The sequence below is a fragment of the Triticum aestivum genome, chromosome 6A (genome assembly GCF_018294505.1).
Source record: "Triticum aestivum cultivar Chinese Spring chromosome 6A, IWGSC CS RefSeq v2.1, whole genome shotgun sequence".
In the NCBI taxonomy this organism is placed as follows: Eukaryota; Viridiplantae; Streptophyta; class Magnoliopsida; order Poales; family Poaceae; genus Triticum; species Triticum aestivum.
This window is the reverse complement of record NC_057809.1, coordinates 522985262-523004706: the sequence shown is the minus strand read 5'-3', so window position 1 is coordinate 523004706 and position 19445 is coordinate 522985262. Positions and strand designations below refer to the sequence as shown.

At 46.3% G+C, this 19445-nt stretch overlaps 1 protein-coding gene across 1 annotated transcript; it reads left to right on the top strand.

Moving 5' to 3' along the window:
- Positions 1 to 6362: 6362 nt before the first annotated feature.
- Positions 6363 to 7484, top strand: LOC123129670 (2'-deoxymugineic-acid 2'-dioxygenase-like). Its single transcript, XM_044549740.1, has one exon. The coding sequence runs from the start codon at positions 6363 to 6365 to the stop codon at positions 7392 to 7394; it is 1032 nt and encodes a 343-aa protein (XP_044405675.1). The 3' UTR covers positions 7395 to 7484.
- Positions 7485 to 19445: the final 11961 nt, after the last annotated feature.

Here is a 19445-nt window from a genome sequence, read left to right as displayed (position 1 = left end):
AAGCAAGTTGGATGCACACCCACTAGTTTCTTTTGTTGAGCTTTCATACATTTATAGCTCTAGTGCACCCGTTGCATGGCAATCCCTACTCCTTGCATTAACATCAATCGATGGACATCTCCATAGCCCATTGATTAGCCTCATTGATGTGAGACTTTCTCCTTTTTTGTCTTCTCCACATAACCCCCCTCATTATATTCTATTCCACCCATAGTGCTATGTCCATGGCTCGCGCTCATATATTGCGTGAAAGTTTATAGGTTTGAGATTACTAAAGTATGAAACAATTGCTTGGCTTGTCATCAGGGTTGTGCATGATGAGAGCATTCTTGTGTGACAAAAATGAAACATGACTAAACTATATGATTTTGTAGGGATGAACTTTCTTTGGCCATGTTATTTTGAGAAGACATAATTGTTTAGTTAGTATGCTTGAAGTATTATCATTTTTATGTCAATATGAACTTTTGTCTTGAATCTTTCGGATCTGAATATTCATGCTACAATTAAGAAGAATTACATTAAATTATGCCAAGTAGCACTCCGCATCAAAAATTCTCTTTTTATCATTTACCTACTCGAGGACGAGCAGGAATTAAGCTTGGGGATGCTTGATACGTCTCCAACGTATCTATAATTTTTGATTGCTCCATGCTATATTATCTACTGTTTTGGACTATATTGGGCTTTATTTTCCACTTTTATATTATTTTTGGGACTAACCTATTAACCGGAGGCCCAACCCAGAATTGCTGTTTTTTGCCTATTTCAGTGTTTCGGAGAAACAGAATATCAAACGGAGTCCAAACAGAATGAAACCTTTGGAAACGTGATTTTCTCATCAGATAAGATCCAGGAGACTTGGACCCTCCGTCAAGAAAGCCATGAGGCGGTCATGAGGGTGGAGGGTGCCCCCCTAGGGCGTGCCCCCTGCCTCGTGGGCCCCTCGAAGCTCCATTGACGTACTCCTTCCTCCTATATATACCTACGTACCCCTAAACGATTGGGGACGAAGCCAAAAACCTAATTCCACCGCCGCAACTTTCTGTATCCACGAGATCCCATCTTGGGGCCTGTTCCGGAGCTCTGCCGGAAGGGGCATCGATCACGGAGGGCTTCTACATCATCATCCAAGCCCCTCCGATGAAGTGTGAGTAGTTTACTTCAGACCTACGGGTCCATAGTTAGTAGCTAGATGACTTCTTCTCTCTTTTTGGATCTCAATACAATGTTCTCCCCCTCTCTCGTGGAGATCTATTCGATGTAATCTTATTTTTACGGTGTGTTTGTTGAGACCGATGAATTGTGGGTTTATGATCAAGTCTATCTATGAATAATATTTGAATCTTCTTTGAATTCTTTTATGTATGATTGGTTATTTTGCAAGTCTCTTTGAATTATCAATTTGGTTTGGCCTACTAGATTGGTTGTTCTTGGCATGGGAGAAGTGCTTAGCTTTGGGTTCAATTTTGCGGTGTCCTTTCCCAGTGATAGAAGGGGCAGCAAGGCACGTATTGTATTGTTGCCATCGAGGATAACAAGATGGGGTTTTATCATATTGCATGAAACTATCCCTCTACATCATGTCATCTTGCTTAAGGCATTACTCTGTTTTTAACTTAATACTCTAGATGCATGCTGGATAGCGGTCGATGAGTGGAGTAATAATAGTAGATGCAGGCAGGAGTCGGTCTACTTGTCTCGGACGTGATGCCTATATACATGATCATACCTACATATTCTCATAACTATGCTCAATTCTGTCAATTGCTCAACAGTAATTTGTTCACCCACCGTAGAATACTTATGCTCTTGAGAGAAACCACTAGTGAAACCTATGGCCCCCGGGTCTCTTTTTCATCATATCAATCTCCATCACTTTATTATTGCTTTGCTTTTACTTTTTACTTTGCATCTCTATACCAAAAATACCAAAATTATTATTTATCATCTCTATCAGATCTCACTTTCGTAAGTGATCGTGAAGGGATTGACAACCCCTAAGCGCGTTGGTTGCGTTGAGCTGTTGTTTTTGTGCAGGTACGAGGGACTCGCGTGTAGCCTCCTACTGGATTGATACCTTGGTTCTCAAAAACTAAGGGAAATACTTACGCTACTTTGCTGCATCATCCTCTCCTCTTCGGGGAAATCCAACGAGTGCTCAAGAGGTAGCAGCGAGGTGGCGGGTGAGCCGGACTTGGCGGGAGGCGCGCGCGCACGCCGGACATGGCCGGGGCACGGGGCATCAACAGGCGGGGAGGGGGAACGACGGACGCGGCGAAGCAGCAGCGGGCTGCGACGGAAGCCGAGCGCGCATGCGCGAGGGCGAAATGCGGTAGACGGAGGTGGGCGCTGCAGCAGCGGGCGCGCAGGTCGGCGATGCAGCAGCAGTAGCAGGGGCGAGCAGGAGGTAGGCAGTGGGTGCGTGCGGGCACGGCAAAAGTTGGTCCAGGGCATGCGGGAGCAAGGCGGTGGAAGCGGGCGCCAGTGACCGATGCGGCATGAGCGCGCGGGGCATCTAGCCAGCAGGGGCGCGAGGGGGCGCGGACGGGCGTGGTCGGCGCGCGGTGAGCGCAAGCGCATGCATGCGGAGGAGGAGCGGGGCCGCGACGAGCAGAGCTAGGGCGCGAGCGGAGCGAGCGCGCGTGAGCGGCGGTGACCGCGGGGAAGGTGGAAAGGGGGGCTCACGGGATGGTGTAGGGGTCCGGACAGCATGGGTTGAGGAGAAGGTTGTAGACGTCATTCTGGCAGGGAGGCAGGCCGTCGTGGTGGCTCCGGGCGGCGATGGACGAGGGCGAGGCGGCGGCACATGGCGGCGTCATGCCCCGATCCGATCTGGATCGGGGGAGGGGAGAGCATCGTGGGGGAAGTGGGGAGTGGGCTAGGGTTTGACCGGGTGGAGTGGGGGGTTACTGAGAGTGGGGGTGGCCGGTTGGGCCAGCCTGGTGGGCCGAAACCCTGTGGGGGGGTTGCTTTTCATTTTTTTTGTTAATTTTGTTTTTTGTTGTTGTTCTTTTCCTTTTTCTGTTTTAATTTAAGTTCCTCTTTTATTTTAGTTTTATAAACTATAAAAGTAGTGCCTACTTTAGTGTTAATAAATAGTCTACTACCACATAAGTTTAGGCAACTAAATAAAATAGTTTAATATTTTATTTAATGTAAAAGGCATTCAACTAATTGTTTTTGCTATTGTTTAAAACGTTTTAGAGTATTTTACTCTTTTATAAAAGTGTGGTTTCTTCACACACGTTTAGTATAGATTAATTGACACAAACCGAACATTCTAATATTAATGTTTCAAAACTTTTACCTATTGACTTTAATTTGAAGTTTAATTCTGAACCGGTTTTGAACTAACGTGAGGTTAACAATAGTAAACGAGGCAACGTGGCATCTTTAACAGAGGTTCACTGTAGCTTAATTATCCGGGCGTCACAGTACCATTAGCATAAGAAGCCAAGGTTTTATTAGCATTAAATTTGCATGAAAAGGGAAGGCGTGGAGCGTTCATCCTAAAGCAACAAGTATAATCATATCTTAAGCATAGCTCCCGAGCATACCAATACAACATATGAATTTGATCCCATGATAACTTCCCTTTTTATGTCAAGCGATAATCTCTAAAGTATTCACGTTGATCAAACGTTACTCCCATTATCAAGTTGAATGGGGTTTTCTCAGGATTATCAAAGTAGAGCATAATATTTTTCACATAACGAGCATCGAGGGTTTTAGGAGGTTCCCCATCTCCATGAGTAGCAAGTACCACTAATTTTTTTGATGTTTCATGTTCCTTATTCATAACTAAAGATAGAGAACAACTTAGAACAAGAAATAAAAACTAGTTAGTGATAAAGCAAACAAGCACCGACGAGAATATTCACCCCACGCTATTGCTCCGCGACAATGGTGCCAGAAAAAGGTCTTGATAACCCACAAGTGTAGAGGATCGTTTGTAGCCTTCTTCGATAAATAAGAGTGTCGAACCCAACTAGGAGTCAAAGGCAGAACAAATGTTCCCTCAAGTTCTATCGATCATTGATACAATTCTACGCACACTTGACGTTTGCTTTACCTAGAACAAGTATGAAACTATTTTGCAAGAATAAAACTATGAGTACTTTGCGAGAATAAAAGTACGAATAAATTGCATGGTAATAAAAGTGGATAGCTTTTGTCAACAAGAAAGTCATTTGTCCCTAGACAATCGATAACAAGTACCGGTAATCATTCTTGCAATTTTATATGAGGGAGAGGCATGAGTTAACATACTTTCTCTACTTGGATCATATGCAATTATGATTGGAACTCTAACAAGCATTCACAACTACTAAAGATCATTAAGGTCGTGAAACCCAACCATAGCATTAAGTATCAAGTCCTCTTTATCCCATACACAACAACCAACCTAGTCGGGTTTAAGCTTCTGTCACTCTCGCAACCCACCATAAGCAAATCATGAACATATTACAACACCCTACAGCGGGGATACCCCACGTTTGCGCGAGATGGAAGACACTGTAGGACAACACCATAAAAATATACAATCATACCAACCAAGATCATGATTAACCCACAGGACAAAACAGATCTACTCAAACATCATAGGATAACCATAGATCATTGGGAATTAATATATGGAGTTGAGCACCTTGTTTAAGTAGAGATTACAGCGGGGAGAAGGGGTGTTACACCGCTGCATAGAGGGGGAGAAAGTTGGTGTTGACAGTAGCAATATTGTTGATGTAGATCGCCGTCCTAATCCTTGCCCCGGCGGCACTCCGGTGGCACCGGGAGAGAACACCTCTCCTTCTTCTTCCTTGGCCTCCCCTAGATGGAAGGAGAGTTACCCCTCTGGTCCATGGTCTCCATGGCGGTGGAGGGGCGGGAGCCCCCGTCCCTTCGAGATTGGATCTCTCTTCGTTCTCTTCTGTTTCACGCTCCCCAGATCTGGCCGAAAACCGTTTCTTATATTCTCAGAGATTAATAACTCTGATTGTGCTGAGATTTTAACATGATTTTTTTCCGGATATAAACTTTCTTGTGCCCGAAGTAGAGCTCGAACCGACGTATGAGGTGAGCACAACCCACCACCACGCGCCTGGCCCCTGGGGCGCACCCTAGTGTCTTGTGCGCTCTGTGGGCCTCCGTTTGCGATGATTCCAACTCCCCAAAAATCACATATATTCCAAAATAATTCTTTGTAAAATTTTATTGCATTTGGACTTCGTTTGATATGGATTTTCTGTGAAACAAAAAACATGCAACAAACAAGAACTGTCACTGGGCACTAGATCAATAGGTTAGTCCAATAAATTATATAAAAAATTGTCAAAAATATACAAAACTTGTATAATATTGACATGAAACAATCAAAAATGATAGATACGACGGAGACGTATCAATGTGCGGGCTGGCCAGACTTGCGTCCAAGGGCCGAGGTCACGGCCAGAGGGTTGCGGTCACCGACAGGCCGAGCTCGCAGTCGGAATTGTTGGTGTCAGACCACACAGAATTGGTGTGCAGGATGGCCGCGCTCGTGTGCAAGGGCGAAGGTCATGGCCAGGATGGTGGGAGAGGGCCGTTGGAGTCAAGCGTTGGGGGCAGGCAATGGAGAGCTCATCGGAGATGGTGGATGAAGCGGAGGTAGTCATTGCAGTTGGTTCGCGCGAGAAGAACGAGAGATATGTATTTCTTTTATTGCATCGGAGCAGTTATACTTGCTTCGGTTCTCAGAATTTTTGTTATGCCACTGAGGTCTTGTATAATGAGAGGTGCTTAGAGAGATGCTTAGAAAAATAAACCGAGTTTTTCTGAAGCACTGGTGTCTATTTCTACAGGAGAGACGCTTAGTTAAGCGTCTATCCTGTATAAATAAGCATCGGTGATTAAGAAAAGTCTGATTTATTTCTCTAAGCACCTCCCTAAGCATCTTTCATTATACCAGGCTTGATTAGACAATGGAGGGCACCGATGCCAAATAAAGTAAAAGTCAACTTGGCATCGGTTTTGGCCTACATAGACCTTCCAGTCCCTTCCTCTCTGTTAAAAAAATGAGGGTGCCAAAATGTACTTAAACAATCACAAGTAGCCACATTTGGAGCATTCAGCTATAAAAAAAATCACAACTAGCCAGCATCCAAAGAAAATAGAACCTACCACCAAGAACAATACTCATGCTCACAATATTGTTTGCCCACAATTGCATCAAGCTAGCTAGCCGGCCAAAATATATTAAAAAAAAGGTATGCATTGGTTGCAATCAAAAGTCAAATGTTCGAAGATGCTTTTCTTCACCATAAAGTGCCGCAGATGATGAAATGATCGGCATATATGCAAATCAAGCAAGGCTATATCTCGAGATGGCAGCGGAGCCTCTCTCCAATGGCGCCGCCCACCAGTCAGTGCCTGGACGCTACATACTCCCCGTGCACCAGAGGCCGTCTTATTCCGGGAATGGCAAGGTGGCGCCGCCGATGCTGCCTGTAGTTGATCTCGGCGGAGACGATGACGGCAGGATCGCCGAGGAGATCATCCGCGCGGGGCGGGAGTTCGGTTTCTTCCAGGTGGTCAACCACGGCGTGCCGGAGGAGGTAATGGGCGCCATGATGCGCGCGGCCGAGGAGTTCTTTGGACTGCCGGCGGATGAGAAGATGGCGTACTACTCGACCGACGGCAAGCAGCTCCCGCGGTTCCACACGAGCGTCCGGAACGGCGCCGGCGAGGAGTTCCTGTACTGGCGGGACTGCCTCAAGCTCGGCTGCCACCCGCCGGAGTGGCCGGACAACCCGCGCGGGCTCGGGGCGGCGCTGGAGCCGTACACGGCGGCCGTGATGGCAGCGGCGCGGCGCGTTCTGCGCCTCGCCGCCGTCGGGCTGGGGCTCTGCGAGGAGCACTTCGAGGGGCCGCTCAGCGGCGGCGCGATGATGAACGTGAACCACTACCCGCCGTGCCCGGACCCGAGCCTCACCCTCGGCATCGCGCCGCACTGCGACCCCGGCCTCGTCACCGTGCTCATGGAGAACGTCGGCGGTGGCCTGCAGATGCTGCTCCACGACGACGGCGACGCAGGCGGCGGAGGAACGATGTGGGTGGACGTGGACGCCGCGCCGGGGGGGCTGGTCCTCAATTTTGGGCATCAGATGGAGGTGGTCAGCAACGGGCGCCTGCGCAGTGGCGAGCACCGCGTCGTCACCGGCGCGCGCGTCGCGCGGACCTCGCTGGCCTCGTTCGTGTGGCCCGAGCTTTGGTGCACCGTCGCGCCGGCGCAGGAGCTGGTACTGGCCCCAGGCAAGGGGCCTCTGTACAGGCCCTACTCCTACGGCGAATTTCTCGGTGTGTACGTCGCCGAGGCTGGGGACAGGGACGCCATCATGGCGCATTTCAAGCACTGATCACTTGTCGGCTTAATTTTCTTTACAAGCATTTTTCCTATAATAATTCTTCTTGTATTACTCAAGAAGTTTAATGGTTACAATCTCGTATTACTCCCTTCGTTTTTTATTTAGTCTGTGTATTAACTTTGATCAAAGTCAAACTTTGTAATAACAAAGTTTATAAACAGAAGTATTAACACATCAATACCATTAAATTCATTATTGAATGTATTTTTACTTCATATAGATTTGTTATGATAATTGTTTATTCTTTTTATAAATTTGCTCAAACTTTACGAAGTTGACTTTAATCAAATCTAATATGTAGAGTAAATAAAAACAAAGGGAATACAATGTCTATGACGCCTCCTAGCCTTGAACCAAGCCACACCATGGTCTGGCATTGGGTTCTACCAAAGTTTATCATTTAATGACGACCAGGTCTCAACGTCTTACAAGTTTAATCTCGTCTTACAAGGTCGTACTTTTGTATTACTCACATTGGTCGTACTGCTAATTATGCTAGTCAACTAGTAAGATGTCCGTACTACGCTACGGAATGACAAAAGATGAGGAACAACACAAGAATGTACATTTATCAAATTGATGTCATATAGTTGATAGGCACACATCTAGCACAATCAAACATACGGTTTCCATCCGATAAAACGCTTCTTATAAACCAAATATTTAGATCATACACCGATTTCTCATCAAACCTACAAAAAAATGGAAAATCGGCAAACATAAATATTTGCAAATGACGTGGGTCAAATAGTAGTCAAATAACTACAGGAGAACATCTTTGCAAAAAATGACAAAATGTTAAACTGCAAGTGGCCACAAGGACACATATTCCTTAAACTAAAATACATCTACTCACAACCAGAATGCACTAAACATGCTAAGTTGCAAAATTTATTCTAGCGGTTGTTGCCTACAAACTCGAAATAGTATTCAACATTAACACAATGGTATTATTTTTTGAGGGGAATCTAAATCTGCCAATAGACTACATAATGTGGCTCCATGCCGAGCACTTGGTCTAGTCTCCGACCATGGTATGCCAGCCCACGACATGGTGTGTTTGGGCGACTATCTGCAAAATGAGAGTCAGATAAGATTTTCTCCGCCAGGAAGCTAAACTAATTAAGATATACTTCTTTGAAAACATTTCCAACAATTATGCCGGTTCATGTAGGTATATGAGTAAATCACATAAGCAGTATTGGGGATGAAACATGTGCGCGCGCATCTCCCTGCGGATGGAATCGCAGGGCGAAGCATGGAGGTAGAACACATCAGCATCGGTGCGGACGACGCGGGGTGTTGTGCCAGTGTGACTGCGCCACCACGGCAGCACTTATCCCTGGAAGCCGAGAACTGAGACATGGCGGACTCGTCATGGTAACATTTAAAGTTCAGAGCTTGTAATGCTCGTCAGAGTAAATGTGGGATACTCCTCATCTCCCACAAACGCTGGTGATGTCCATGAGCACGCAAGGGACACAACCAGTGGGAGACGGGTGTTGGCGTACACACCATTAAGCAATCAAATTTGCAAAGAAGGAAAATCTTATCAAACCATATAATTTGGAGACTGAATGAAGACCAAACCCAACACCAGGGATATTCAACGTAGACGTTCTAGATAAAATACTTCATGTAACAACTTTCATAGAGATCCATCACAGGAATTTCTTCTTCTCTTTATTTCATCCCCTAAAACAAAGCAGTATAAACAAAGTACTAAATTTCCCAAATGAACCACACCAGTAACTTGTTCTTCTCTCTATCTCTTCTCCTAAATCATTTAGACAAAGAAAGAATAACTGGATAATATTTAGATAGAAACATTCCTTTCTTATCTAAGCCACAAATGCATAATGCAGAACCAGTCTGTATTAGAGGGTGGAGATGGAGAAAGCTCACCGGCTCATATCACCAAGAGGAGGACCGCCTATGGTGTATGGGGCTTACATCTAATATATCATGATCAAAGTCTTCTCACCATTGCCAGCTAGATTACGTATCTAAGTAGTGGCTGCCACTGTATGGCCACCAGACGCTATGGCTGCAGCACCGATCCCTTGTCACCATGCTCACGAGTACCTAGCAGCATACATATCTACAAATCATGAGCAGTACCTAGTAGCAGCAGTTGTAATCAGTAAGCAAGTAATAGCATGAACAAAACCAGTAGAAGCATGGAAATAAGCGCAGCAGTAGGCTGCTGCTTTCCTCCATGATCTCTTTATATATATGCAATAGCAGTATATCAGGGTAGAGCAGCAAAATTAACAATAGCCATCCCAGCGTTCACGCCCTCCTCTGCACGCAACCGCTCCCCAATGTCCACGCCCGCTACCCGACCGTTTTCTTCCTCTGCCCCCAAGAACGCATGCTCAGCGTCCCGCCCAGCTCAAGATCCACCTCGAGCACCGGGAGAGAGGAAAAGGGAGGAGAAGGAGGAGCTCCTGCACGCTGCCCTAGCGTTCAGGCGCACGCGCGCACACATATAGCACACGCTCCATAAATCCAATAGCGACGCCTCACGCGCGCTGGCATGGGGAAGGCAACAAACGAGAGTGGTGCAAGTTATGAATTCATCGGTGATAGGATTAGTGCCATCGTGGGCGGCGGGCCGACGACCGTGGAGGCGGGGATGGGCTCGATCCGGCCTCTCACATCTGTGTGCTCCTTCGGGTTGGGACCGTGTTATCTGCTGGTGTGGAGATGCGGGGTGGGGGATGGCTGGGGCAGTGGGAGCATTCCACCGGCGGGGGAGAGGATGGGCTCCGGTGGGAAGAGATAGGGTGGACGGCAGCGCTCAACCTTAGATTTAAGACCGAACGGTACACATGGCCCGAAGGCAGGCACACCATCAACACCAACTCCCATTTTTATAAGAGTAGAGATAGAGATATATGACAAACTTTGATAGAACCCAATGCCAGGCCGCAGTGTGGCTTGGTTCTGGAAGAGTGGGCATCATAGACACTGTAAGATGATATTGTAACCTTTAAACTTCTTGAGCAATACTGTACAAGAATTATGGGAACGAATTTACTTCAGCAAAATTTCTTTTCACGGTATCAGGAAAGTTTTCTAAGTTGTTGTGAACAGGTCATGACTTAGATGATTAGATTTCTTATGATGAAGTGAACGATGTTTGTGTAGGCTGAGACTTAGGACATCTTCAATGTGAATCCTCAAAACGACTGAAAACGTCTGAGCCAGATGTACGGACTTTGCAAGCCACCCAATGCGGTACCCCATCGTTCGCCTGTCTGAAGTCCCGTAAACTGAACGCAAACCAGGGGAGATTTGCAGGAGTTCAGACGTCTGCCACGTACGTGCCTAAACGCCACATCCCAACCAAAACTCGGTCCGTGCTCTAGAAACTCTCTCCATGCGAAGCGGTTGCCACACATTCATGCCGATAAAGCCGCTCCAGAACAGGCGTGACTCCACGACATTGATGCCGGTCAAAGCGACGAGACCGTACGAGCGGGCGACGTTGCTTCAGGGTCAACGCGGCGACCGAGAAGCCTGCTCGGGCCAGTGCGCCACATTGAAGCCGGGTGCCCATTCATTCGCCTGGCCACGACTATTTAAGCACAGCTCCGACGCCATCCACACCAAATGTCCATCTCCGCTCACATCCTCTCCTCCCCTGTATCACCGCTGATCCGCTCTTCTTCATCTCTGCACCATCGTCGACGTTGTCAAAGTCTTGGTTCTCCGTGCCGGCAGGAGGTGGATCCGAATCTCCTTCTGGATCGTGCCGCCACCGCCGTCGATTTCCTGTTCCATCGTCCTCCACGGCTCCTGGTTCCTTCGGGAAGGAGGAAATCATCTTCTTCTCCAGTGATGAGGAGTTGGAGCTGCAGCCACGCCTCCTCGCGGAGGCCACGATGACCAATGAGGAGTACCAAACGCACCCGGAGCTCCTTCTCGAGTGGTCGCTCAGGGACTGCGGTCCGACACCACCCTCGCCACCTCTCCACCACGTCAAAGGTGGTCGCCACTGCGTCAAGGTGGAATCTCCCTCTCCTCAGTGCAACCGCGACGTCCAAATCCAACGCTAAGTGAAGGAGCCGGCGTCGCCAACGCACAACCGGTATGCCTGCATTGATAAGATCGCATCACCTCTGCGCCATGTCTGGCACGACAACGCCGTGAAGGACGAGGATGAGGTGCCCCTCATGATCTCAAATACATCGGCGGTCGTGGCTGTGGCGACTCCTCATTTCGGGAGATCGTGTCAGCAGAGGGGAGTGCGGCTAGGGAGGCTACGCGGACGGAGCAATGCAATGGGGCGTACCTAGTGGCGTTCGTGAAGTCTGACATTGTACCGTCCTAGGTCCTCTCAGAGGCCTGTGCCCATGACCAGTTGGTGACCACCGTGTAGATGACTGCTCCGCCTTGACATAGAGCTGTTGGTTAACGTAGTAATTTCAAAAAAATTCCTACGCACACGCAAGATCATGGTGATGCATAGCAACGAGAGGGGAGAGTGTGATCTACGTACCCTTGTAGATCGACAACGGAAGCGTTTGGTTGATGTAGTCGTACGTCTCCACGGCCCGACCGATCAAGCACCGAAACTACGGCACCTCCGAGTTCTAGCACACGTTCACCTTGATGATGATCCCCGGACTCCGATCCAGCAAAGTGTCGGGGAAGAGTTCCGTCAGCACGATGGCGTGGTGACGATCTTGATGCACTACCGTCGCAGGGCTTCGCCTAAGCACCGCTACAATATGACTATGGTGGAAGGGGGCACCGCACACGGCTAAGAATATGATCACATGGATCAACTTGTGTGTCTAGGGTGCCCCCTGCCCCCGTATATAAAGGAACAAGGGGAGGAGGCCGGCCGGCCCTATAGGCGCGCCAAGGAGGTGTCCTCCTCCTAGTAGGAGTAGGACTCCTACTAGGAGGGGGAAAGAAGTGGGGAGGGAGAGGGAAAGGGGGGCGCCGCCCCCCTCTCCTAGTCTAATTCGGACCAGGGGGAGGAGGCGCGCGGCCCACCTTTGGCTGCCCCTCTCTCTTTCCACTAAGGCCCATATGGCCCATTACTTCTCCCGGGGGGGTTCCGGTAACCCTCCGGCTCTCCGGTTTTCTCCGAAATCACCCAGAACACTTCCGGTGTCCAAATATAGCCGTCCAATATATCAATCTTTATGTCTCGACCATTTCGAGACTCCTCGTCATGTCCGTGATCACATCCGGGACTCCGAACTAACTTCGGTACATCAAAACTCATAAACTCATAATATAACTGTCATCGAAACCTTAAGCGTGCGGACCCTACGGGTTCGAGAATAATGTAGACATGACCGAGACACGTCTCCGTTCAATAACCAATAGCGGAACCTGGATGCTCATATTGGCTCCTACATATTCTACGAAGATCTTTATCGATCAGACCGCATAACAACATACGTTGTTCCCTTTGTCATCGGTATGTTACTTGCCCGAGATTCGATCGTCGGTATCTCAATACCTAGTTCAATCTCGTTACCGGCAAGTCTCTTTACTCGTTCCGTAATACATCATCTCACAACTAACTCATTAGTTGCAATGCTTGCAAGGCTTATGTGATGTGCATTACCGAGAGGGCCCAGAGATACCTCTCCGACAATCGGAGTGACAAATCCTAATCTCGAAATACGCCAACCCAACATGTACCTTTGGAGACACCTGTAGAGCTCCTTTATAATCACCCAGTTACGTTGTGACGTTTGGTAGCACACGAAGTGTTCCTCCGGCAAACGGGAGTTGCATAATCTCATAGTCATAGGAACATGTATAAGTCATGAAGAAAGCAATAGCAACATACTAAATGATCGGGTGCTAAGCTAATGGAATGGGTCATGTCAATCAGATCGTTCATCTAATGATGTGATCCTGTTAATCAAATGACAACTCTTTGTCCATGGTTAGGAAACATAACCATCTTCTGATTAACAAGCTAGTCTAGTAGAGGCATACTAGTGACACTCTATTTGTCTATGTATTCACACATGTATTATGTTTCCGGTTAATACAATTCTAGCATGAATAATAAACTTTTATCATGATATATAAGGAAATAAATAATAACTTTATTATTGCCTCTAGGGCATATTTCCTTCAGTCTCCCACTTGCACTAGAGTCAATAATCTAGATTACACAGTAATGATTCCAACACCCATGGAGCCTTGGTGCTGATCATGTTTTGCTCGTGGAAGAGGCTTAGTCAACGGGTCTGCTACATTCAGATCCGTATGTATCTTGCAAATCTCTATGTCTCCCACCTAGACTAGATCCCGGATGGAATTGAAGCGTCTCTTGATGTGCTTGGTTCTCTTGTGAAATCTGGATTCCTTTGCCAAGGCAATTGCACCAGTATTGTCACAAAAGACTTTCATTGGACCCGATGCACTAGGTATGACACCTAGATTGGATATGAACTCCTTCATCCAGACTCCTTCATTCGCTGCTTCCGAAGCAGCCATGTATTCCTCTTCACACGTAGATCCCGCCACGACGCTCTGTTTAGAACTGCACCAACTGACAGCTCCACCGTTTAATGTAAACACGTATCCGGTTTGCGATTTAGAATCATCCGGATCTGTGTCAAAGCTTGCATCAACGTAACCGTTTACGATGAGCTCTTTGTGACCTCCATATACGAGAAACATATCCTTAGTCCTTTTCAGGTACTTCAGGATGTTCTTGACCGCTGTCCAGTGATCCACTCCTGGATTACTTTGGTACCTCCCTGCTAGACTTATAGCAAGGCACACATCAGGTCTGGTACACAACATTGCATACATGATAGAGCCTATGGCTGACGCATAGGGAACATCTTTCATTTTCTCTCTATCTTCTGCAGTGGTCGGGCATTGAGTCTGACTCAACTTCACACCTTGTAACACAGGCAAGAACCCTTTCTTTGCTTGATCCATTTTGAACTTCTTCAAAATCTTGTCAAGGTATGTGCTTTGTGAAAGTCCAATTAAGCGTCTTGATCTATCTCTATAGATCTTTATGCCTAATATGTAAGCAGCTTCACCGAGGTCTTTCATTGAAAAACTCTTTATTCAAGTATCCCTTTATGCTATCCAGAAATTCTATATCATTTCCAATCAGTAATATGTCATCCACATATAATATCAGAAATGCTACAGAGCTCCCACTCACTTTCTTGTAAATACAGGCTTCTCCAAAGGTCTGTATAAAACCAAATGCTTTGATCACACTATCAAAGCATTTATTCCAACTCTGAGAGGCTTGCACCAGTCCATAAATGGATTGCTGGAGCTTGCACACTTTGTTAGCTCCCTTTGGATCGACAAAACCTTCCGGTTGCATCATATACAACTCTTCTTCCAGAAATCCATTTAGGAATGCAGTTTTGACATCCATATGCCAAATTTCATAATCATAAAATGCGGCAATTGCTAACATGATTCGGACAGACTTAAGCATCGCTACGGGTGAGAAGGTCTCATCGTAGTCAACCCCTTGAACTTGTCGAAAACCTTTTGCGACAAGTCGAGCTTTGTAGACAGTAATATTACCGTTAGCGTCAGTCTTCTTCTTGAAGATCCATTTATTTTCAATTACTTGCCGATCATCGGGCAAGTCAACCAAAGTCCATACTTTGTTCTCATACATGGATCCCATCTCAGATTTCATGGCTTCAAGCCATTTTTCGGAATCTGGGCTCACCATCGCTTCTTCATAGTTCGTAGGTTCATCATGATCTAGTAGCATGACTTCCAGAACAGGATTACCGTACCACTCTGGCGCGGATCTTACTCTGGTTGATCTACAAGGTTCAGTAGTATCTTGTTCTGAAGTTTCATGATCATTATCATTAGCTTCCTCACTAATTGGTGTAGGTGTCGCAGAAACAGGTTTCTGTGATGTACTACTTTCCAATAAGGGAGCAGGTACATTTACCTCGTCAAGTTCTACTTTCCTCCCACTCACTTCTTTTGAGAGAAACTCCTTCTCTAGAAATGATCCATTCTTAGCAACGAATGTCTTGCCTTAGGATCTGTGATAGAAGGTGTACCCAACAGTCTCCTTTGGGCATCCTATGAAGACACATTTCTCTGATTTGGGTTCGAGCTTATCAGGTTGAAGCTTTTTCACATAAGCATCGCAGCCCCAAACTTTAAGAAACGACAACTTTGGTTTCTTGCCAAACCATAGTTCATAAGGTGTCGTCTCAACGGATTTTGATGGTGCCCTATTTAACGTGAATGCGGCCGTCTCTAAAGCATAACCCCAAAATGATAGCGGTAAATTTGTAAGGGACATCATAGATCGCACCATATCAAGTAAAGTACGATTACGACGTTCGGACACACCATTACGCTGAGGTGTTTCGGGTGGCGTGAGTTGCGAAACTATTCCACATTGTTTCAGATGTATACCAAACTCGTAACTCAAATATTCTCCTCCACGATCAGATCGCAGAAACTTTATTTTCTTGTTACGATGATTTTCAACTTCACTCTGAAATTCTTTGAACTTTTCAAATGTTTCAGACTTATGCTTCATTAAGTAGATATACCCATATCTGCTTAAATCATCTGTGAAGGTGAGAAAATAACGATATCCGTCACGAGCCTCAACATTCATCGGACCACATACATCTGTATGTATGATTTTCAACAAATCTTTTGCTCTCTCCATTGTACCGGAGAACGGTGTTTTAGTCATCTTGCCCATAAGGCATGGTTCGCAAGTACCAAGTGATTCATAATCAAGAGGTTCCAAAAGTCCATCGGTATGGAGTTTCTTCATGCGCTTTACACCGATATGACCTAAACGGCAGTGCCACAAATAAGTTGCACTATCATTATCAACTCTGCATCTTTTGGCTTCAACATTATGAATATGTGTGTTACTACTATCGAGATTCATCAAAAATAGACCACTCTTCAAAGGTGCATGACCATAAAAGATATTACTCATATAAATAGAACAACCATTATTCTCTGATTTAAATGAATAACCGTCTCGCATTAAACAAGATTCAGATATAATGTTCATGCTCAACGCTGGCACCAAATAACAATTATTTAGGTCTAATACTAATCCCGAAGGTAGATGTAGAGGTAGCGTGCCGACCGTAATCACATCGACTTTACAACCATTTCCCACGCGCATCGTCACCTCGTCCTTTGCCAGTGTTCGCTTAATCCGTAGTCCCTGTTTCGAGTTGCAAATATTAGCAACAGAACTATTATCAAATACCCAGGTGCTACTGCAAGCTCTAGTAAGGTACACATTAATAACATGTATATCACATATACCTTTGTTCACCTTGCCATCCTTCTTATCCGCCAAATACTTGGGGCAGTTCCGCTTCCAGTGACCAGTCTGCTTGCAGTAGAAGCACTCAGTTTCAGGCTTAGGTCCAGACTTGGGTTTCTTCTCCTGATCAGCAACTTGCTTGCTTTTATTCTTGAAGTTCCCCTTCTTCTTTCCTTTGCCCTTTTTCTTGAAACTAGTGGTCTTGTTGACCATCAACACTTGATGCTCCTTCTTGATTTCTACCTCCGCAGCTTTCAGCATTGCGAAGAGCTCGGGAATAGTCTTATTTATCCCTTGCATATTATAGTTCATCACAAAGCTCTTGTAGCTTGGTGGCAGTGATTGGAGAATTCTGTCAATGACGCAATCATCTGGAAGATTAACTCCCATCTGAATCAAGTGATTATTATACCCAGACATTTTGAGTATATGCTCACTGACAGAACTGTTCTCCTCCATCTTGCAGCTATAGAACTTATTGGAGACTTCATATCTCTCAATCCGGGCATTTGCTTGAAATATTAACTTCAACTCCTGGAACATCTCATATGCTCCATGATGTTCAAAACGTCGTTGAAGTCCCGATTCTAAGCCATAAAGCATGGCACACTGAACTATCGAGTAGTCATCAGCTTTGCTCTGCCAGACGTTCATAACATCTGGTGTTGCTCCAGCAGCAGGCCTGGCACCCAGCGGTGCTTCCAGGACATAATTCTTCTGTGCAGCAATGAGGATAATCCTCAAGTTACGGACCCAGTCCGTGTAATTGCTACCATCATCTTTCAACTTTGCTTTCTCAAGGAACGCATTAAAATTTAACGGAATAACAACACGGGCCATTTATCTACAATTAACATAAACAAGCAAGATACTATCAGGGAATAAGTTCATGATAAATTTAAGTTCAATTTAATCATATTACTCAAGAACTCCCACTTAGATAGACACCCTCTAATCATCTAAGTGATCACGTGATCCAAATCAACTAAACCATAACCGATCATCACGTGAAATGGAGTAGTTTTCAATGGTGAACATCGCTATGTTGATCATATCTACTATATGATTCACACTCGATCTTTCGATCTCAGTGTTCCGAGGCCATATCTGCATATGCTAGGCTCATCAAGTTTAACCTGAGTATTCTGCGTGTGCAAAACTGGCTTGCACCCGTTGTAGATGGACATAGAGCTTATCACACCCGATCATCACGTGGTGTCTGGGCACGAGAAACTTTGGCAACGGTGCATACTCAGGGAGAACATTTTTATCTTGAAATTTAGTGAGAGATCATCTTATAATGCTACCGTCAATCAAAGCAAGATAAGATGCATAAAAGATAAACATCACATGCAATCAATATAAGTGATATGATATGGCCATCATCATCTTGTGCTTGTGATCTCCATCCTTGAAGCACCGTCGTGATCACCATCGTCACCGGCGCGACACCTTGATCTCCATCGTAGCATTGTTGTCGTCTCGCTAATCTTATGCTTCTACGACTATCGCTACCGCTTAGTGATAAAGTAAAGCATTACAGGGCGATTGCATTGCATACAATAAAGCGACAACCATATGGCTCCTGCCAGTTGCCGATAACTCGGTTACAAAACATGATCATCTCATACAATAAAATTTAGCATCATGTCTTGACCATATCACATCACAACATGCCCTGCAAAAACAAGTTAGACGTCCTCTACTTTGTTGTTGCAAGTTTTACGTGGCTGCTACGGGCTTAAGCAAGAACCAATCTTACCTACGCATCAAAACCATAACGATAGTTTGTCAAGTTGGTGTTGTTTTAACCTTCGCAAGGACCGGGCGTAGCCACACTCAGTTCAACTAAAGTTGGAGAAACTGTCACCCGCAAGCCACCTATGTGCAAAGCACGTCGGGAGAACTGGTCTCGCGTAAGCGTACGCGTAATGTCGGTCCGGGCCGCTTCGTCCAACAATACCACCGAACCAAAGTATGACATGCTGGTAAGCAGTATGACTTATATCGCCCACAACTCACTTGTGTTCTACCCGTGCATATAACATCAACATATAAAACCTAGGCTCGGATGCCACTGTTGGGGAACGTAGTAATTTCAAAAAATTTCCTACGCACACGCAAGATCATGGTGATGCATAGCAACTAGAGGGGAGAGTGTGATCTACGTACCCTTGTAGATCGACAACGGAAGCGTTTGGTTGATGTAGTCGTACGTCTCCACGGCCCGACCGATCAAGCACCGAAACTATGGCACCTCCGAGTTCTAGCACACGTTCAGCTCGATGATGATCCCTGGACTTCGATCCAGCAAAGTGTCGGGGAAGAGTTCCGTCAGCACGACGGCATGGTGACGATCTTGATGCACTACCGTCGCAGGGCTTCGCCTAAGCACCGCTACAATATTATCGAGGACTATGGTGGAAGGGGGCACCGCACACGGCTAAGAATATGATCACGTGGATCAACTTGTGTGTCTAGGGGTGCCCCTGCCCCCGTATATAAAGGAACAAGGGGAGGAGGCCGGCCGGCCCTATAGGCGCGCCAAGGAGGAGTCCTCCTCCTAGTAGGAGTAGGACTCCTACTAGGAGGGGGAAAGAAGTGGGGAGGGAGAGGGAAAGGGGGGCGCCGCCCCCCTCTCCTAGTCCAATTCGGACCAGGGGGGAGGAGGCGCGCGGCCCACCTTTGGTCGCCCCTCTCTCTTTCCACTAAGGCCCATATGGCCCATTACTTCTCCCGGGGGG

What these genes read in the sequence shown, in the direction of transcription:
- LOC123129670 (XM_044549740.1), top strand. Translation starts at nt 6,363, where the DNA reads ATGGCAGCGGAGCCTCTCTCCAATGGCGCCGCCCACCAGTCAGTGCCT.